The sequence below is a fragment of the Pogona vitticeps genome, chromosome 1 (genome assembly GCF_051106095.1).
Source record: "Pogona vitticeps strain Pit_001003342236 chromosome 1, PviZW2.1, whole genome shotgun sequence".
NCBI classification, from domain to species: Eukaryota; Metazoa; Chordata; class Lepidosauria; order Squamata; family Agamidae; genus Pogona; species Pogona vitticeps.
The window spans coordinates 302,410,771-302,433,176 of record NC_135783.1 but is presented as its reverse complement, the minus strand read 5'-3'; the positions used below and the strand labels follow the sequence as shown (position 1 = coordinate 302,433,176).

General features: G+C 39.5%; 1 protein-coding gene across 1 annotated transcript in view; it reads left to right on the top strand.

Moving 5' to 3' along the window:
• DLL4 (delta like canonical Notch ligand 4) overlaps window positions 1-18,062 on the top strand; it is a 28,083-nt gene extending 10,021 nt beyond the window's left edge. The window contains exons 2-11 of the mRNA XM_020793782.3: window positions 64-327; window positions 858-915; window positions 2,784-3,053; window positions 6,318-6,378; window positions 6,538-6,668; window positions 7,625-7,794; window positions 8,744-8,963; window positions 11,725-12,424; window positions 14,996-15,104; window positions 16,224-18,062. Of these exons, the coding sequence (XP_020649441.3) occupies window positions 64-327; window positions 858-915; window positions 2,784-3,053; window positions 6,318-6,378; window positions 6,538-6,668; window positions 7,625-7,794; window positions 8,744-8,963; window positions 11,725-12,424; window positions 14,996-15,104; window positions 16,224-16,229 (1,989 nt within the window). The 3' untranslated portion in view covers window positions 16,230-18,062. The remainder of the gene's footprint in view (window positions 1-63; window positions 328-857; window positions 916-2,783; window positions 3,054-6,317; window positions 6,379-6,537; window positions 6,669-7,624; window positions 7,795-8,743; window positions 8,964-11,724; window positions 12,425-14,995; window positions 15,105-16,223) is intronic.
• Window positions 18,063-22,406: the final 4,344 nt, after the last annotated feature.

Genomic DNA, 22,406 nt, shown 5'->3' with positions numbered 1-22,406 from the left:
AAAGGTACCAGGCTTGGGTAAGCTCTGATGTGGCTCTTTTGTGTATATCTCCTCTTTGTGCAGAGGGCCTCCGGCTCGGGTGTCTTCCAGCTGGAGCTGCGGGAGTTTGTCAACGGCCGGGGCTCCCTGGCTAACGGGGAGTCCTGCGGGACCGGCTGCAGGACCTTCTTTCGCGTTTGCTTGAAGCATTTTCAGGCCGTGATCTCCCCGGGTTCCTGCACCTTTGGAAGCATCATCACCCCAATCCTAGGAACCAACTCTTTCACCGTCAAGGAGACGGAGAGATTCGGCAGCCCTATAAATCTCCCTTTTAACTTCACATGGCCGGTGAGCACTCACCTTCAAGAGGTTTGGAAGGGGAGGGAGGTTAAAGCAGAGGACAGCCACACCATAAACACGTCCGTTTAACATTTCTTTCCATTACTTCCTGTCGTGTAAAAAGCTACAACGGATTGCACACACAAAAAAAGGAGAACTGTGTGAAATGTAAATGGTTGTGACCTGGGGAACGTGCATTCAGCAAAATTCATCGAGGGGGTTGAGGCAACTGCTGGTGGGAGGAAAGGAGGGAGAGAGAGAAGAGAGAAAATTCCGCTCCTGTGAGCAACGTTTTCCCAGGAGATGAAAACAGTCCTGACTTAGGAAGCTCCATTTCATTGACTCGGACAAAGTAATGCTATCTGCAATTAGATTAATTGAAATGTATATCTGCCAGCACGACCAGGTAGAGGTTTTCTGGTTTCACCTGATTGTTTTAAACTCCGAGGCCCATGGCCCCTTTCCGATCACTTTTCACTATCGCTCCACGCTTATTTTAAATTCTGTACCACCCGCTCATGCCTTCTTTTCATCCACAGGGAACTTTTTCATTGATCATTGAAGCTTGGCACGCTCCCGAAGGTTACCAGCCAGCAGGTGAATATGACATTTCACGCTGTAGTCACTAGAGGGCGACAGCTTTCCAAAACTTCCTTTATGTTTGTACTGTATTAGTTTCGACAGAGAATTACTAAATTTGTTAGCATCTGTATCAAACAGCAAAATAAATAAATTTGACGACTCGTAGTTCTTTAGAATATATTTTCCGTGCTTGATTAACTTTGCAAGCCAAATCAGTTCCCTACATTTCCATCGGTTGTGCTTTGATTTTGTCCCTTACTTAATCTCCACACAATTGCGTTTCCTCCCGTTTATTTTTGGCGTGGGAAAGAAAGGAGCTCTTTGGTGAGAAAACGCCAAGGCTGCCAAAAAGTCCTGACTGCCTTTTCCTGTATTTTACACCTTTTTCAAATTCCACCCTTTGGAAAAGGAATAATGGCTTTGGGATGTTTTTCTCACATAAAGGAAAAGGATATTTCAACAGCAGCAGAGCTTTTACTTTGAAACGCTGTCTGCACAACTTCTCAGGGCCATGGCTGGTTAACAATAATGGACACTAAAAGAGGAGGAAAAACAACCCGTTGTTTTTATATTAGTACAGAGGATTCACTGTATTTCAAAAAGCCCAAGTATCACTCTGTATCCCTGCTTTAATTAATATTATTTAGCACACTATTTGTGTTGAATAATGCAAGATTCCTGTGCAGTTTAAATTCAATGGCAATACATTGTGACAGTTGCCATTTATATCTTGCTTGCTTGCTTTACATAAAATCATTAGATTTCCGATCACGTTAATTTATTTTCAAATTCTTTACTATTTTGAATTATTTTAAGCATCCCACAAATTACATTGCATGGGGTTTTTTAACTGAACACACTGGCTGATGGAAATCTAGTGGACTTTCCTATTGGGTATTACAGTAGAGGATTGATGCTAGATGCCATTGCTGATTAACGTGACCCTAAAGGTGAACTTCAAGTTAGAGGGTAAAGTGAGGAAGGTTTTGATAACATAGTATGTGGTAGCAGTAGGCACACTGGTATGAGCTGGCATGATACTATGTGGCTACTCCATTTCAACTAGCCAAGCTTTATTGGTACAAAGGCGCACAGTTGGGTGCCCAGCAGACTTGTCGAATAAGCAGCCAAGCAGTTGTAGAACAGGTAGCCATGTTAACCTGAGCAATGATATTTAGGGTTATCAGTCTGTAAGTTGCTAGTTTTTCATAGGGCCCCTGTAGCTTATACAAGGGGATCCACGTTGAATTTTTGCCTCTTAAATTGTTAAACACAGACACTCCAGCAGGCCCCCAAAATAAAGAGGTGGGGGGAAGGAAGGCAGCAACCAGTCTTTGAGGATGTGGAGGCCACTGTGGGAAAGTGCATATGCCATCGTTATGTGGGAACTGGTGTGGAAAAGGGATGCAGTAATAAGCCTGGAAAAGAGCACATGTAGAACTGAAACTAGGAAACTGCGGGAGATGGTGGCGCCTAGCAGTATATAAAAAGTCTTTGGAGAACACACGTGCTTCATTTTGAAAAACAGAGAAGTTTAGACTCCAGCCTGGAAGTCATCAGCTTTGGAGCACAGTGGCTTTTCACAAGCCTCTCAGGGCTGTGGCCACCAAGACCGAGTAGCTTTCTGCTTAGGCCCAGAGGCATTTTCTTTCGGATTCCTTCATAGATTCCAGATTCTGTGGACGGGGCTGACACAAACTAAAGAAAGGTTGGGATTATTGTTTAGGGCACTGTGTGGCCAGACGCCACGGTCTGCACTCAGGAGCAGTGGGAAGGGATTTGGTTCCTCTGTGAGGGGAAGGTCGAGACGCAGCCAATTCAGGGGAAGAGAAGCTTCCTCAGTCCTAACCCCAAGGTCCTGTCTTCCCTCCCTCCTGTGGCAGGTTCCCAAACCCCACCCCAGGACTGGCTCATCAGCCAAATGGCCATCCAGCGCTCGCTGGCGGTGGGCGAAGACTGGTTCCAGGACGAGCAGAGCAACGAGCGGGCCAAGCTGCGCTACTCCTACCGAGTAGTGTGTAACGAGCACTACTACGGCGACAACTGTTCCCGCCTTTGCAGGGGCCGTGACGACCACTTCGGGCATTACATCTGTGAGTCGGACGGCAGCGTCGCTTGTATGCCCGGCTGGACGGGGAACTACTGCACCGAAGGTGAGTGACCTTCTTCTCTCCTGCCCGCCAATCCCCTCAGAGTGAACGGAGAGCGGGAAACGCCTGGCGGCGACCGGAAAGAAATCAGCCACAAGGGCAAGGCAAGGCAGACAGCGCCCCCTGTCGTCCCCCAGGCCTTTTAACCGCAAACAAAGGGCGTCCGTTGGCCGATGCAGATAAAAATACGAAGCGGCGTCTGCGAGAGGGTCGCGCGGCCGAGGTCGCAGCGGCACCGCGCGTGCGCGAGGCTTTAGGGGACGGGTTGGAGGCGCTGCCTGACCGTGAAAGGAGTTGGTTGGGCTACATGCTAGAAAGTGTGTGAACAAATTCTTTAATCTTTTTCCTACCCTGCCGTATGCCGGACCAGAAGTTATATTCAGTGAGGCACAGACTGTTGAACCCTCATGTTCAGCTGAGAAACTAGACGTGGCCCCCTTGGCACGAATGCCTTTCTTCCTGTCCCTTCAGGAGGAGCGCTGCCTGGGGGGTGGTGGGCGACTCCCAGTGGTACCTACATGTGAGGAAACTCTGCTCAATGGAAAGTTTATCTCAACTAGGCTCAAAATAGGCCTTCTCAAAGCTTCATGAACTTTTCACCCCTGTCAGTCATCCTCAGCCTTTATTTTTACAAAAGAAATCCGTTGTGGGTTTTTTTTAGTAGACTGGTCCAAAAAACCACTGCCCAATGATAGGTTGCTTCTTTCTTAAAGATAAAGGTTCCCCTTGACATTTCGTCCAGTCATATCCGACTCTAGGATGCAGCGCTCATCCCCATCTCAAAGCGGTAGAGCCAGTGTTTGTCTGTAGACAGTTTCCATGGTCATCATGACTAGACACGGAACACTGTGACCTTCCCACCAAAGTGGTACCTATTTATCTATTCGCATTTCAAACTGCTAGGTTGGCAGAAGCTGGGACAAGCGACAGGAGCTCACTCTGTTGCGTGGATTTGATCTTATGACTGCTGGTCTTCCAACCTTGTAGCACAGAGGCTTTTGCGGTTTAACCTACAGCGCCACCATGTCCCAGCTTCTTTCTTACTTTTCTCAAATACAGTGGTGCCTCGCTAGACGATGATAATCCGTTCCACTGAAATGGCTGTTTAGCGAAATTGTCTAGTGAAAAGCATTTCCCCATTGGAATGCATTGAAACCTGTTTAATGCGTTCCAATGGGGAAGAATCATCGTTGTCTAGAGAAGATTGGCCATAGGAAAGCCGCTTTGCGAACCACCAATCAGCTGTTTAAATCGCTGATTTGCGAAGCTTAGGTCCCGAAAACACCTGTTATGTGAGCGCGGAGGGAGCTGTCAAAATCGTCATCTAACGAAAATCGGTTTGCGAAGCAGGGACCAAACATTGTCCAGCGAAATTCCCCCATAGGAATCACTGTTTTGCGAATCACTATAGCGATCGCAAAAAGTCAATGTCTAGCGAAAAAACTGTCATGCGGGGTAACTGTCTAGCGAGGCACCACTGTACATGTTCAGTTGCACAAACGAAATTATGGACCCTTCTTGAAAAAAATTAAAAGCTGGGGGAATTAACTGCCGTAGTCTGCCCGAAGCAGCATAAGTAGCATCAACCTCCCTGTTGGGTAGTTGATTCACATTTTATGCCTCTCTGCATCACCATTTCCTGGTAAAAACCCATTAAAGAATGAAGGACAGCTCCATGGTTCCAAACTGCTGCAGCAGAGATAAGCCAAGAAGTTCTAGTCAATCTAGCGTCTTGTGTATACCATATTGCATGCTAATGTGATGTTGTCTCTTTATGTTACATCTCTGCAGCAGCAAGTACTGGTCAAATATAGTTCTAGTTTCCTATCTGCAGAACAACATAAATCAACACATATTCATCATTACGTATTCACCTCATGCCACATGCAGTTTGTGTGACTGTGACAATGCTATGGTGCTTATGTCCTGCTTATGAGTTTCCTACAGGGCCATCTGATTAGCTGTTGCAAGCAAAATGCCTGATATGACAGGCTTTGATATGATTTTGCATGGCACTTCAGATATAATAATAATAATAATATAATTTATTGTCATTGTAAGTATATACATAGTATACCATACAACGAAATTCATATTCCTGTACATAGCAAGAACCTAGAGTGAAGCCTATCTCCTTGATACATTACCTTTAAAGATACATGCAGTAGATAAAATGTTTTGTACATGATGGGGAAAATGTGCTATAATACATAGCCTTGAGTGTTTCATTCATTAAAATGGAAAAAACCACAAAAACTGTTCATGTGTCAGAGATCAGTTTATAGAAGACACTGGCCTAACAGTTCTTAACAGTTTGTGTCACCTGGTTTGGGTTCATTTGCTGTATTCACAAGGTCTTTGGCAATCTCATGGGCTCTGCACCAGTGTTTCTCAAAATTATCTTTTGTTTTAACCATAAATGCTACTGTTCACTGTAGCTGCAGATTAGATGTTGGGAAAGTTGCTTTCTGGGTTTCAGGTTAATACATTAATTACCGTTAGTAGAAATCCTTCTAGAAGAGATAGAAGGATTTTCAGGTCTAATTAGATGGCATTACATCTCTAAATGCTTCCAGTCAAAAACAGCTTCTTAGAACTATTGTATTTATGATAACAATTTTAAACTATGAGTTTGAGTACATTTGTTAGGTGGATTAGAGTTGCATCATTGCTCAAAGCTGTGTGTATATACTTTTTGTTATTATGAAAACTGATAAAACGAGGTGGTACAGCAACAGCATTTTTAAAAATTATAGCCATGTTCTCCTTGGTTTTAGTAAACCAGATCTATATTTGTTGTGAAAACAAAACAAAATCTTGGTCTACAGGAAAACAGTATTTGCAAGCAATGTTGGTGCTTTAGTTTTCCTTCTGTTTACCTTTTTAAAAATGTTGGAGTCACAATCTTGCATATAGTTTATGTAATTTAATGCAAAACAGAAGGATCTGCATACTTTACATTGATTTACATCATTCTGACAAAAACATATGAAAAACTTTCGAACAGAATGTACTTTCTTTCTTGTCAAAAATATAAAGAGTTCTCTTAGACACGAGTGACTTCTGGTTTGTTCAGTCTTTGTTTAAACTAACCCACTCACCACCTCTCAGGATTGCCATGAAGGTAAAATGATGGGTGGGTGGAAATATTGTCTTGAGTATGTGAAGGAAGGGCAAGAAGCAAATGTGATAAACAATGTTTTGAAATGCATTTGATTCCTTTTTGGACAAAGTTTTGAATACCAGTTTTGTTTTTGTTTTAAACAGCTATTTGTCTAGCTGGATGTTCAGAGAAAAGTGGTTTTTGCAGAAATCCAGGAGAGTGCATGTAAGTAGTCATTATATTACATTGCAGTTAGTGCAGCAAAACTTCTCTTCTGCTTTCATTTTCTGCATTTTATTGTCATCATTGGTGGAATTCTTTTAAATTCAGCAGGCCCCAAGTCTTCTGATAGTTCTTTCCATATTTCAATTAATTTCTTCCTAGCTGCCGTAGTGGTTGGAGAGGACGTTATTGTGATGAATGTATTCCTCATGTGGGTTGTCGCCATGGGACTTGTACCAAACCAGGCAAGTGCATATGTGATGAAGGCTGGGGAGGCCTCTTCTGTGATCAAGGTTAGTTGATATAGTTAAGAAAGGTTAATTGATATGCTTAGGACAATAATACTTTAATTTTAATGTGATGGCACATTGGTGTTCTTTTATTAAATGCATTATACCTTGCCATCCTACCTTACTTATGGGGATTACATTAAAAACTATTATAAACCCATGAGACTATCTCATTCCTTGTCCCTTTAATATATTAAGCTGTGATCCTAGGAAAAAAGGAAGAGCCACCTGGGGTTCTCATTGAGGGTGGGGGCAGTGACTGCATGCCTGTCTATTCATGTTATGTCTGCAGTGGTGAGTGTGGGGGGGCACAAAATACCCGTTTCCCAGACGTTATATTGGTAAGGCTGAAGGAAAGATAGTTTACACAGAAATTCAAGTACAAGGCAGAGGTGGAACTGTGTTTCAAATATCAAATCACACATTTGCCCCAAAAAACACAACAAAATAACCACACCACAGAAGGCAAACTAATGATAAAGAACCATCCATTTTCACGTATCTCCACTCCAGGTAAAACACATATACATTGTCCCATGCAAAATCCACACTACACTTTGTCAAGAAATAAACAAAAGATCTAGCATGTATAAAACATAACAACAAAACAGCAAGTACCCCTTCTACACAGCAAGCAAAACACCTCCCTCATTTCTTAGCAACCTTGTCTCTTCTCAAACCCCTGGGTGCTCTCCAAATGGATTACAGCCCCCCCCCCCCCGATGATCTGTACCATCCCTCTCTTTTCCAGTTTTTCAAGGCAGGTGGTTATACTTCAAGACAAAGTTCTACTCTGCAACAACTTGTACTTTTATTTCCTAAGAATGTGTCTGAAGCTCATGTGGGATTTGGTGGTATTCTTTCAAATAAACAGCATTATGTTTTGCTATCACTAGTGCTATTATTTGTTAAAACATAAACATTTCATTGACTAAAAGTTTCTCTCTTCTATTATGTAGATCTGAACTACTGTACCCATCACAGACCCTGCAAAAATGGAGCCACTTGCATGAACACAGGCCAGGGAAGTTATACATGTTCCTGCAAAGAGGGTTTTACAGGCGTTGACTGTGAACGGAATATCAGTGAATGTGATAGTAACCCCTGCAAAAATGGAGGCAGTTGCACGGTAAGGGATAATTCTGTACAAGAATCTGATTTGTGAAAAGAGAAACAATGCAGTTTTCCAAAACATTTTAATTATCCTGCATTCTTCCAAAGTGCTGAGGGCTGAATGCATGAGATTATTTTACTTATATTCACAACAAGTGTATCTGGAAGGTTAAACTAAGAAATAATGACTTAGTGGTAGATAACATCTTGTACATTCTTCCTGCACATTGCAGATAGAGAAGAGGCACTCTGGCTTAATTGGTTTTTAGAACTGTGTGGATACAGCCAGTGCAAAGATGGTAATATATGTGCTGTGGCATAGGGCACTGTTGAAGCTGCCATGGCAACTGCACACATATACAACAGACCTGGCAAAATTGCAACTAATTGATTCCCTGACAACAGCTGCAAAGCAAGGCAAGGATCAATTTTAAAATTGGAGTTTGGTCCTGGAGAAGTTAAATGTGCTATATATGAATCTTTCTGTCTTGTCACTTATCTTGTACTCTTCCTCTTTCTAGCTAACAACTCTGATGTCTCCTCTCCTTTCCTTTCCATCTTCAGTACTGTACAGTGGTTCACTCTCTTGCTGTCATGCTTGCTATTAAATATGTTTGAACTTATCAAGTATAGAATAAGTGTAAGGTATTTTAGTGCTGTTTTCAGTATAGATCAGAAATGTGTTGCTGGTATGAATACAGTTTGTGAGTATTCTCATTCAATTTTGTGGTATTTGTTTAGTTTCCCCACTTGTAAGGCCTTCTAATAATTGGATTCTGTCCAGATGTATTCATAGTCAAAGTAGATCACTGAAATCAATGGGATTTACATTATTCCTTTCCTTTGATATTTCTTTTGCATTCATATGTTAAATTCATTTCACTCAGAGAACATGCCTAAAAGCAAATGTAGTTTTATAACTCCATCTGAAATGTCTTCCCCCCCCCCTTTTTTTTTTTTTTTAGGATCTGGGGGAAGACTACAAATGTACCTGCCCTCCCGGATATGATGGTGTTAACTGTGAGCACAGTGCCTTGACGTGTGTTGACTCTCCATGTTTCAATGGTGGCACATGCCTGGAAAGAGAGAAAGGAGCCACCTATGCTTGCCTTTGCCCTATGGGTTTTACAGGATCCAACTGTGAAAAAAAGGAAGACAGATGTACCAAGAACCCGTGTGCTAATGGTAGGTCCTTTCAAAATAAGGATTTCATCAATTAACAATAATAATCCAAGCAACATTAATCTGATTTTGTGAGTCTTTCTTGATCTCCCTTCTCCCATGTATACCTGTCCAGATAAGATACGATGGCTTGCTCTGAATTTTACAATCATCAACTGAAAGTTTATTTATAGACCTAAGATTTTGGTTGAATCTGCACTTTGCTGCACTTTTTAAAGTGCTATTATGTATGACCTTTCAAATGCTTTTATTGTTTTATTTACGGTATGTATTTCATTGAGATGGGGTAATCTCTCATCACTTTGGAATTATTTTTGTAAAGGTCATATATTTTAAATACTGTATATATTTTAAATAGGTCATATATTTTATAGAGAAACAAGAAAATAGTAAGTGTTCTGTGGGTATATCTCATTGATTTCTATGCTGGATCAATGTTGGATTTTGGATTCAGTTTCTTAATTCATAGTACTCACAGTGATTGCTTCTAAAGTTTTACTGCTTTTGGATCTTTTCAAAAATAGCAATCCTGGCTTGCTAAATTTTAGAACCATAAAGCCTTACCCTTTCTCTCTTCACATAGCAGCTTCATTACCTTAATCCTGTTTTCTTTAAATCAGAAGTTCCTGTCCCATTTGAAATGTTTAGTGTCAGTTTACACTGGGTCAGACAGTGAATTGAATAATGGGTCTGAGTCTGGCATGCAAGGGGTAAGGAGCAGAGCTTGGAAGTAACTTGCTACATGTAATGTTGTTACCTTTTTTTTAGCAACAGGTGTCAACATTATCTCTTTAAACATTATAATGATATTGCCCAGGATCCTATTGAAGATTTATGCATCTATTAATGAAATTGTGTAAGTTGCTATTGTGAACTGCCACTAATGAACGAGGTGCTGGTTGCATTTCTGATCCTATGTCTGGATGTACAACAAGCATGCAGCCACGAAGGCAATTGGCATCTCATTAATTAGCTCCACTTCCCACTGCAACTTACATGATTTCACTTATGCATGTATAAATTACCAACAAGATTTCAGTCAATAATACTAATGTTCTTAATAACATTAATTGTTACTTTAACATCTTTGGAGAGGTTTTGGAAAAAATTTCTAGCTTTAATTCATACAAAATAAACACATTGAAGTATTTTAAAAAGTAGTGGGATATGTTGGCCAAGGTTCTAATACTTATACCTTCCAGCATACATCCATTGGTACATTTCAGTGGTGAATTGCAGCTAGTTAGAATTTGGCAGTTGTACTCACATGACTTGGCACATGACAATAAATGCAAATACTAACTTCTCAGCTAGGGAAATTTGTTGCTGAAATTTATGTGATGGACACAGGACGATATGCTTATGCAAGTAGATTCTATCTATTAAATTTTTAAAAGTAGATATTTAATGTCAATGAATTGCTCTTTAGAATTGCTTTTTAGAATAACACTAACATATTTGTTTGAAAAGTAATGCATCTACATTTGGGGGAGGAAATAGTCCAATCAAATACTTCTTCTTAGTTTTATAAATCAGTTTCAGAAACTGGGGTCATTAAGCTTTCTGCCTTTTACTATACTTTTAATTGTTTAAACCATTCCTCGACTTCTTGCACCTGTGTTTTTCTTGGGTACTCGGCTAGAGATGGGGACAACTCACGAAGCACAAAGTTGCCCCCATGAACCAACAAATAATGAATTTATTCATCAACTCGTGGCGGTTACTAAAAAAAAATACACCCTGCCCCCTCCCCCCTGCTGACACCGCCCCCCCGCTGACACCCCCTTACCATAATCATTGCCACCATTGCCAATTTCTCTATCAGGCCTCTGCAGCCACAGCATGTAGAAAGGGAAACTGGCTGCCCTTTGCAAAGATGGCGGCTGCGGCTTCATTTAGGTAAGGAAGCCGCAACCGCCATATTTGCAAAGAGCAGCCTGGATTCCCTTAGCCCACTGGTTCTTAACCTTGGGTTACTCAGGAGTTTTGGACTGCAACTCCCAGAAGCCTTCACCACCCGCTGTGCTGACTGGGGTTTCTGGGAGTTGCAGTTCAAAAGCATCTGAGTAACAAAGGTTAAGAACCACTGCCTTAGCCTACCTTAAGGGAATCCAGGCTGCCCTTTGCAAAGATAGCAGCTGCAGCTTCCCTACCCTAAATGAAGCTACAGCCGCCATCTTTGCAAAGGGCAGCCAGTTTCCCTTTCTATAGGGTGTGCCTGTGGAGGCCTGATAGAGACCTTGGCAGCGGTGGTGACGATTATAGTAAAGGGCTGTTGGCACGGGCGGGGGTTAAGGCAGGGAGAAGAAGGGGGTTGGCTGTGGGGTTAGGTGGCTGCCTATCGGCCTGCCGATTAGCTGATCGGCGGGCCAATAGGCAGAATGGAAAAGCCATAGGATGGCTTTTTTCCCCGTATGGAGGACAAATAAAAATGGGGAAATATTCATCCCTTCATATTCATGGGGGTCTCTGGAACCACGGATATGAAGAAACAAATATTTAACAAATCAGTGATTTTAGATGAATATCACAATCCATTTTTTATTCATCCCCATGTCTAGTAATCACAGAACATGTAGCACAGAGTACATTGCGTGACACTCTGCTTAATGATTCTGTATCAGATTATATCTTCAGCTTGTTCTATTGATTTTAATTATAGACTGTTATCTCCTCCCATAGAAACAGTGCCACTTCTATAGTCTTTGCAATACATATGGTTACTAAATAACTGAGCTTTTAAATGCATTTTTTTTCTCTTCAGGTGGGCAGTGTTTTGTTTTGGGCCAGCAACATGTGTGCATTTGCCGCCCTGGCTACTCTGGACAGAGATGTGAGATAAATATCAGCAAGTGTTCAAGAAATCCATGTTCCAATGGAGGATCTTGTCATGACCTTGTGGCTACACATGATTATACATGTACTTGCTTGCCAGGCTTCACTGGCAGAAATTGTGATATAAGAACTAGAGATGGATGTGCTTCTGGGCCCTGCCAGAATGGGGGGACCTGCTACATTACGCTTTATGTTACCAGCTTTGCCTGCCACTGTCCCTCTGGCTTCACAGGCAGCCATTGTGAATTTTTAGTACCGCCAGAACTTCCTAAACCAGTTCCATGGGTGGCTATATCCATGGGCGTTGGGCTAGTGGCTCTACTCATATTGTGCTGCATGATAGCTATAGTTATCCGGCAAATGCAGAGGCAGCCAGAACGGAATTCAGAAACCATGAACAACTTGTCTGACTTCCAGAAGGAAAATCTCATCCCTGCTTCTCAGCTTAAGAATACCAATAAAAATAAAGACCTTGATGTAGACTGTGTGCTGGAGAAATCAAACTACAAACTAAAAAACCATGCATTGGATTATAATCTGGTGAAAGAGCTGACAAGAGGAGTTCAAGAAGATAAATACCATAAAAGTGAAAAGTGTATAGGAGAAAAATCGCCCTTCTGGTTACGCAGGTATGAATCCTTCCTTATGAAGCCTCATTTTTCTGCACAGATGAAAAAGGTGAACAAGAGAATTTCATGTATGTGCAAAAACCTGAGAAGGGTACATGGCAGAAATGAATGTTACTGTTTAAAGTATAGCAGTTGGGAATTTTACATTTTTCTCTTCTTTAAATCATTTCTTTCATGAATAAAAGAGAAGAATTGGTTATCATTGTCATTCAGATTCTGGCTCCACTTTACCTTCCCAGTTAGAGCAATAAGAAATGACTGAATCTGAGCATAACAAACTAAGCAAGACAAAATAATTAGCAATGCATAATCTGTATGTTGCAACAAAAATGGTTGCAGATAGATAAAAATCTGCCTTCAAGTGACAAGAAAGAAACAATATGAGCATGCAGTAATTTTTATTGTCAACACACTTCTATTTTCAAATCTGGGAACCATTTTTAATCCTGTGCTGCAATATGGTATCTATTTAAAAATATCCTATACACCAATCTCTCATTGTGGTTCTCAGGGTCACATGGGGAAATAGATTGCAATTTGGATCATTTGTGGATCTGTTTAATTCAATCTGTTTCCCAGCAATCATATGAAGTACAGGAAAATGTGTTCCAGTCCAACCCTGCTCCATGCCCAAGCTGGACCTCTTTGGTTCAGCTGTAGGTCTTCAGCTTTTGAGGGCTTGACTAGAATGACTACCTGGTAGACAGAACATCCCTTTCCAGTGCGATTAGGAGGGTACCTTTGCAGCACTCTGACTGCACTATCATTTTATTTTTCTGTCTCTCAGTCATATACTTTGGGTTTTTGCCATTTTACTAAACTTCCAAAAATAAAGGAGAATAGGAGTAGCCCTATTATGACCCAGTTAGGTTGAGTCACACCCCAGGTGTAAACTAGATCACAAGTTGCCTCAATACTGTGGCCATGCCATAGTCTGATTAAGGTTGTTACAAGCTTCTTTCTCCCTGAGATATTTGTATCGCACAGGGACTCATTTCAGGCACCCTGAGTTCAAGAATTTAATCATATATCACTTACTCACCAGATTTAATTGGTCTTCCATATTTTGGAGCAGGAATGAAACAAAGAAGAATGATAAAGTGTAGCAAGATAATTCACAATTGTGTCTTAGTTTGCTTAGAATGTTTTAAAGATATTTGTCTTTGGCACATTTACTGTGTTCAGATGCCTAATATGCTAAGGAATAACAGTGGTTTTAGGAATCTCTTTTTTCAATCTTATTCCCCTTTTTAAAAGTGGGACTAATAGTGGCCTATTCCCAAAGTTAATAAACATGAATGACAAGTGATAACAACCAATAAATGCAGTTTTAGAAGTAGCTGTGATCGTCTGTGCAAGTATATCAGGCAAAAAAAAAAAAAAACAGAAGCAAATAACAAATATAAAAAACTAAGACAGAAACATTGCGCTAACTTAAAGACTGTTATATTTTAATGTTAGCTTTCGTGGATCAAGTCCACTTCCTCAGACGTAAGAGTGAGTTTACATGGCAAATATTTATATATTTATATATGGCCCCAAAATAAAGAGCCTGCTTACTGGGCACAAGTTCGTTGTAGGGCATTTCACACCTGGTAATGACTAGAGATGGGCAAAAATGGCTGGTACCGCAGTTCGAGTGGGTTTGGTTTTTGACCAAACAGGCATTAAGTGGTTCCCAGCCCTGACTCCTCCCGTGGGAAGCCGGGATGGTGCATCTGAGTGGGCACCCACCAGAGAAGGTGGGGCTGGGAACCACTGAACACTGTTCAGCTGAAGAACAAACCAGTACAAACCACTAAACCAGCACAAACCACTGAAGCAGCAGTTCATGCCCATCTCCAATAAGATCCCTGTTTGCATTCAGTTCCAATAAATGTGCATGTATGCTTCTACATGGTAAATACCATTGCAGGAGCACAATTCATAATTCTTTATTCTGCTAAGAGAAAAAAATGTACCATTCTGATCAGGGTCCCAGGAATCTGAGAGCAGGCTGCCTTGTATAAGGATAGTTTTCTGACACTAACATTGTATAAAAATGCAGAGCATTGTTTTCTAATGAGAGAGAATAACTGTGATTAATAAATACATAAGAAAGTAAAAGCAGATTTTAGGATCCTGTCTGACTAACTAACTAAAACAACCTCCTGCTCCTTGAGACTGAATTATTTTGAAAGGAAGGCAGATTTCCCCCTTTTTGTATCTGTCCCAGATTGCATAAGGTTTCCTTGGTCCAAAATAATATAATGTTATTGGAGGAAACTAAGCTACCCCCTACATATTCACAATTCTACCCTGGACTCCTCTGTTTAGTGATATGGTTACAGGTGAAGTTAGAAGATATCAGGAACTGGCATTTCTATACTGTATATCTACATGACATAAGTTCTTCTTCAGCCACAGCTATTGTCAAAGATTTTACACTATGTAATACATGAACACAGAATATTTTTTGTTTGTTTGTTTGTTCAGTCGTTTAGTCGTGTCCGACTCTTCGTGACCCCATGGACCAGAGCACGCCAGGCCCTCCTATCCTTTTACCAAGTATTTATTTCTTTTTTTCTACAGTGAAAAGCCAGAATGTAGAATATCAACAATATGCTCTCCAAGAGATTCTATGTATCAGTCTGTCTTTGTGATAACAGAGGAACGAAATGAGTGTGTTATAGCCACAGAGGTATGTACATTGCCTACCCAGATGCCATCTCTACAGTCATTTATATATAATGTCCCTCTTTCATGGTGAAAATAAAAAAGAAAGTGGAGTATAAAGCTTTTAGGTATCATTTGCTTGCATTTTCAATTTAAACATCCAATTGTACATAGAAAAGGGAATTTGAAGGATCATATCATGCCATCTGAGCCTTCTTGGTTCTTAAGATCTTCTGGGGAGGCATTTTTCTGGATTCCACCACCTTCCCAAGCTTGCCTGGTGAGGAAATGAGAAAGGGCCTTCTCAGTAGCTGCTCCCAGGCTGCCCTAAGGAGGCAAGGTTGATCCCTCCCCCTGGTCCTTCTATTGTCGGGCAAAGACCTTCCTCTTCAGTCAGTCTTTTAAGTGTCTGAGGAATACTTTGTTTATTAACTTATATATTTTAAAAAGATTTTACTATTTAAAATTGCTTTTAATCTTAGTTTTAATCTTAATATATGCTTAATTGTTTTTAAATATATTATTTATATGGTATTTAAAACTGTTGATTGTTTTATAGTTTTAATTGTTGTGAGCCATCTTATGTCCCCTAAGTTAGAAAAGTGGCATGTAAATAATATAAATTAAAAAAATAAACTGTTATTGCTATTTGAGATCTTTCAGCAAACAGAAAATATAGAAAACAGAAAAATCAATGAGGTAAATCCAGAGCTTGGAAAAAGTTACTTTTGTGGCTAAAAGCCCCAGAATTCTGTAGCCATATATCCTGTACTACTGGCTTGGAGGTTATATGATTATTGGTTGTTTTTAAAGTAACTTTTCTAAATTGTGGATAAATCTTGGATGTATTTAGACTCTGGTTTGGATCTTGTCTTTCTATGAACAGCATTTTGCTCATGGAATAGGGCCTGCTGAGTTTTTCCTACCCACTGCAGCATCCATTGCTTCCTAAAACATTGCTCCTGTGGTTTGGAAAATCTCCAAAATGACATAGGATCTGCTGGAAGGAAGAGGAAGGGAGCAGGAAGAGGGAATTAGTCAAAACTCTGGCTTTAGGGTATTTGCCTTAATTTAATCTTAAAAGTACACTGAACAATATTGTATTCTTGTCTCTCATTCATTTTTAAACTTTGTTTATGAACAGGTATAATGATGAACACTGCTTTGTCTGCACCTCAGTTTTGGAGATGCCACACAGTGGACATTCCTACTATATTGTTTACAATTCAGAATTGGATTGGACTTGTATTTTTAATGATATGCAATTTGCTGCTCTCAGGAGGAGGAAGAGAAGACGGATGTGGGTGAACTGGACAGACTGTGAATTTAAAAGATGCAATAGACCTTTGTCCCCATTCCCTTATTCTGAAGTCTAATAGGAGGAATGTAACTGACTACAGGGACAAGAGAGACAGAAATTATGTCTCTTACTAAGCTTTGAAATTACATTGCTGCCAGTTGCTCATGGACAGTTGTGTGACTTTCCGGAACTTCAGTCCTTAGAAGGTGCCAGCTGGTGCAAAAGGCACCCAGCCATTTTCACAGAACCTTTTAACAATAGTGAGAGAAGAAGAAATGAAGAAACATAATTTTCTATGCAGAAAATGGATACAGAATAAATGACACCACCATTTTTTTAATTGAAAGTGCCTAAAGTGTGTTTGAGATTAGAGATCTCAAATCAAGACACACTTGCCTTTCCTCACCTTCCCTGCAATACTCAACAGTATTGGGGAGGAGCAGCTCCTCTGTTTTACATCCACTTTTCCTTTCCATGTTTTGCTCACAGCCAAAGTAAGGAAAGATGGCTACTGAACTGACATTTCATCTGTACAATGGTGGATGATGGTAATGCTTTAGTGAACAGAGCAGTAAGTTGGAATTGTTTGTTATTGCTGGACCACAGGAACATCTATGGACTTAAATGGAAGAAAAGCAGGATCCTGTCTTCTTCTCCTTATTATGAGAAACTTAATCCCAGTGTTCACTGAAAGCCTTATAAATGCGTTTAAAATCAATCAGATACTTTCCTGCCCTTTGCACTACTGGTCACCTTGAAGAGAAGTGTGTTTCTTCTACTTCATATGCATAGGAAGAACTTGGATTTTGTGTTAGTTATCCAAGTTTGGTGCCACCATTTCAATTCTAAGTAATTTCAAGCCTAAAGTGTTTTTTTGCAGATAGAGAACTGTTTGTAAGCCCTGTTTTCTCCTTCCTGCAGGACAACCACCACTCCCTATAATCAATCACTTTTCCTAATGTCCGTATCTAACTCAAAGACTAAGCTAGAAAGGGGACTATTGAGAGATATACACTAGCAGAGAAATAATAATCTCTTGATTTCTCCTGCATTTTCATTCCTTCATAGAGTAAAATTATGCTTTTGAGTCCAAAGGAGCATTTCTGAACTGGAAAACTCAGTGCACCCAGACTGTCTTAGACACTCACAGCAATAATAGTAGACATTTCAAATAGGAAGTACTGTGATGTTTGTAGCGATAAACAAGTACTGTGGGAAAGAGAATGAGTCGGAAACAGAGAGAGGAAGTAAATTTTCATTCAAGGAAGCTGCAATTGTACTTTCTATGGTGGAAGAGCAATGTTCCTGACCTTGTAAATCCTAGCATTGAACTAGTCCATCTACAGACCTTTGGATTGTACAAGCAAGAGCTTGCTTGCAATGTTCACTATTAACCTTCTGGTCTGACCATTCAAGACCATTATGAAGGTGACCTTCAGAAATCAATAATATGGTTTATACTAGTGTCTGTTTGTAGTTTATTTTGAAGTCTAGTATTTCAATAATTTAAAAAAATCAGAAGCACTGAAATTTCTATGTTTTTGTAACATTATTTTGTATATAATGTATATTTATAGTCCAAAACAGAAGTGTAAATATGTTTATTACTTATGTAATGTTTTTATGTGATGACAAAGTTTGAATTTTATTTTTTTTCCAAATAATGAAAATACCTTCCTGCTACTACAATGTTTACTGTAGTTTCTTATTTGAGTACTTTGATTTCATGATTCTACAATGTGTAGCTTATTTAGGTTATGTAGCATTGAAGTAATAGAAACATGTTGATAATCTTAAGCAAAGTTCATATTAGCATTTTTGCTAAATTAATTCAGTGTAGTTTTTGAGTTGCTAATATATCTGTTAAAGGTATTACCCTCCAATCTTAAAAGAGCCAAGATTTTTAAAGAAGATACTACACAAAGGATAAAAAATGCATGTTTTACTTATAAAGAAAACCAAGAGACAGTAATAGAAATGTTGCTGTCATTCATTCTAACAAAAAAATTGTGGAACTCATTTCTCAATCTCATACGAGATTGAGAAACTTGTACTTGGTTAATGATTGAGAATCTCGTACTTGGTTAATAATAATAACTGTGTGCTCTCAAGGCAGTTCTGACTCATGGTGAGCCTTTTCAGGGTTTTCTAGGTAGAGACTACTCAGAAGTACTTTACCATTCCCTTCTTATGGGGGTGTCCTGGGACTAAGCAGCTTCTCCAAGGCCACACAGGCTGGCTCTTTTGGGATGTACAGTGGGGAACTCCCATCCTCTGACTCCGCAGCCAGATACCTAACTAACTGAGATAACCAGCCATAACCATAACTATACTTTGTTAGCAAGCTATAAAGTTTCTAAAGCATTGAAGTAATTGTTCACAAATAATTAGTTACTATAAACTACTTTGAGGGGCTTTGGTAGATCTATAGCTGTAATTAATTGCTTTTTAGAAGTAACTTTCCAGACTCTGAAAATGCCTTTGCAGATCTCTCTCCTTTCTGTTCTATCATCAGAGATACTAATGTATCGGTGAGCATCCCAAAACAAGCTTACTCTAATAGTGAGGTCTGCTGTTATGAAATTACATACAAGTCACCATGGCTTATTTAATTTCCTTAACTATTAGATTAGTGTAATTCTGGAATACCTGAGAGTGCTTCTCCCAAGAAAGGCAGTGCCTTTGTTTATGTAGTTAGAAGTACTGTGGGTTTTATGGCTGCTATTACTGTTGTACTATAGTTTCTGGGCCGCTTTTTAGTCTACAGTATTTGCTACTAGTTCAATCACCATTAAATTTAAACCGCTGATTATGAGTGGCAAAAGCATTGTCAGCTTATCATATATAATAATATATCCAGATGTTTCCCAATTTAAACAAGACATAACATATTATATTTTACAGTACTTCTTTTTTTAAAAAGGAAAATAAGGCAAATGCTAAATTTGTCAATTTGAACTCAACCGTATTTTAATGGTTGTTGTAGGTTTTTTGGGCTGTCTGGCGTGTTCTTGAGGTTTTTCTTCTGAATGTTTCGCCAGTCTCTGTGGCCGGCATCTTCAGAAGGACAAGAGTCAGAACTCTATTCTTTCATGCCTCTGACCAGAGTACAGGCAGAGTTCTCACTCCTGTCCTCTGAAGATGCCAGCCACAGAGACTGGCGAAACATTAGGAAGAAAAACCTCAAGAACACAGTCAGACTGCCCCAAAAACTTACAACAACCATCGGATCCTGGCTGTGAAAGCCTTTGAGAATACATTCAACTGTATTTTGCTGGAATGTTCAGAAACAAGCCCACGGAGGCAGTGGAACTAAATCAACTTAAATCTAGATATTCTGGTGGTATGTGGATTGCAGTTCATTATTTTTCTGAAACAAAATATTTCAAAAATAATTTGAAGGTCCATGCCTGGAGCCTTTATGAAGTTGTCAAAGAACAATCATAGTTTTTTTAAAGAAGCAAGGAGTCTTAATCTGCCATTGCTTTTAATGATATGCAACATTGTTTACCTTTTTTTAAAACTGCATGTGTGCTTCCCTTTGATTCTTTTCTTAGTGAAATCAGTTGAGAATCCTAGTCAGTCTCCTTGACTACCATTTGAGACAAACAATAATCAACGTGGAATACAGAAATAAAGAGTTCCCTCCTATCCCAAACATGCGCCCTGTAGAGCAAAGTGTGAAAAACAAGCCATTGACAAAAAGCTGAGCAGATGCTACTGATTTGCAACCCTTCCTTGGCAATGTGAAACAAATCTAACAGATGCTTCTTTTAATTGAACACATGGATTATACACACAAACACAGAATCCTGCTTAAACATAAAACAATCAAATAGAAAAGTGGCTGCGTACTCTGTTCACAACTTAAGCAAACACTACTAAAACCCAAACCTGGATCTTGAATCTCAAGGAGAAACAGAAAATCATATCAAGAAACATAACTGAGACTTATTCTACTTAAATATAAAACACATTGATTGATAAATTAGTGAATAAGTGCCTAAGAAATAAAATTACAAGAATTTGCTGTTAAAATGGTGGTAGGAGTAGTAGAAAAGCTATTCACACAGACTCCTCTGAAGGAGCTAAAGAATAATATACAGGATTACTTGGTATAGTAATAACTTCTGTTCAGGTGAGTGATACATGGTCATAAATAAAAGGAAGTAATAAGTTTTGTAATTTTCCACACCCAGTAGGTATAATATCTAAAGTTAACGTTATATGACAGAAACTTTGCTAATTCCTTTGCACCTAAAGAAATTGGTTTTCTGAAGTTTTTTCCCCCTCCTAAAGCCCTTGTCAGATTTTACTTTTGAATATATTTCTATCTCTTGCCATATTCTTTGATTTCTTGGCAGCAATTTTATAGCCTTAACAATGCATATTGATGGAGAGGATTTAGAAGGGCTGTCCCTCCACTTCTGAATCTCTTCATGTTCACTCTGTGTTTAGAAATTTGCTTCTCCAGATCGAAGAAACCCACATCCTCATCCCTTGGTGACTCCCACGGTGACCTTCCCAAGAAAGTTATTCACATCCCCACCTCTACTTGCACTGCTGCTTTTTGTTTTGGTTTTTGCTCTTACAGTATAAACTCTACAGGGTGTGGATCGGGGTTTGTTTTCTAAAATAATACGTAGTCTGTTTCTGCTTCTAACACAATTGCATACACCACACACAAAACATAATTGGGGACTGCTCCATAAACTCTGGTAATATCAGAACTACGAAGATTTCCAATTTTCTATGGACAGTCCTTGTTATTAAATTTTATTAGTATTTTAAGTGCGACTTCGCTGCTGCTGCTGCTGTTGCTGCTAAAAATTTGCTGTTGAAATGGTGGTAGCAGAAAGTCACTCCTGGAAGCTTCCCAGAAATGCAGTTCTATTTGCCTACCTGGCAAAGAAATGTTCACTCGCAATTTCTGCAAACCAACAAAGAGTCTTATGGCACTTTCAGGCTAACAAATATATTATGGAATAAAATGTCATAACTGTTGCTCTTGAACACCTCTCCTTTTGTCAGCAATATCCCCACATTCCTGACTATTATTAATCTAGGCTTGTAATTGTTTTCCCTTTTATTAACAACCATACTAAACAAGCTACTTTTACAATGTAAAGTCTACTTTCTGGAGTAGTGGAGAAGGGGTGGAATCAAAGCTGATTGAAAAGGAACAAAATTTGCCCGCTCTTGCTGTTCTGATGGTTGGGAATTTTTTTTCCTTAAAGCAAGATCTCATTGTGTTATAATCATTGCTTCCTGTTTGTTACCTAATGACATCATTTCCTGTTTCCTGTCTGATTATATCCTTGCCAACTGTTTTTCTCAAGCGTTAACCAACTTCCCACTCTCCCACCCCCTTTCTTGTTAAACAAAAATACCATAATAAATATCTCTGTAACTGGGGTGCTGACTGAACTGAGTACAGCTCCCTTGTTTAACTGTTCCTTTGCCAGAATGCACGGCAACTAAAATGTATGTTGTTAAATCATTTATTTTTATTTATGATTAAAGACATGTTAATTTTTTTCAGACACCTCGTGTATTTGCTTTTTGTTGGGACTTTAACTACCACCATTTTAAAAATAACTTCTCGAGATCAAACTTGTGTTTTATGTTGTAGAGTTTTGAATTTCTGATAAAATTCTCCTTTTGCTACACAGTAGAAGTACAGAGACCCACAGAGGAGAACAGCTGCAAGTTCCCCAGAGTCCACACCTTTCTCATTAATTGGTACCTAAAGTCTCAATAACTCACTCGGAGGCATTTGTAGGAAAAGAATAAAAATATTTGTTTACTTACAATTGCTTGAAATTACTGACTTGTGTATATTGCTTTCTTTATGGCGCACATACTTAGCAACCAACTGAACAGATCAGCTGCAAACAAATAACCACCTCTAACAGATGAGACAGAGGAAAAAGAGAGGCAGGGCTCTCTTTGAATTCAAAGGTTGAAAGGAATGAGTGGTTAGTGCTCAATAGTCACCTCAACCCAGAAGAGTCCCTTACACATTAT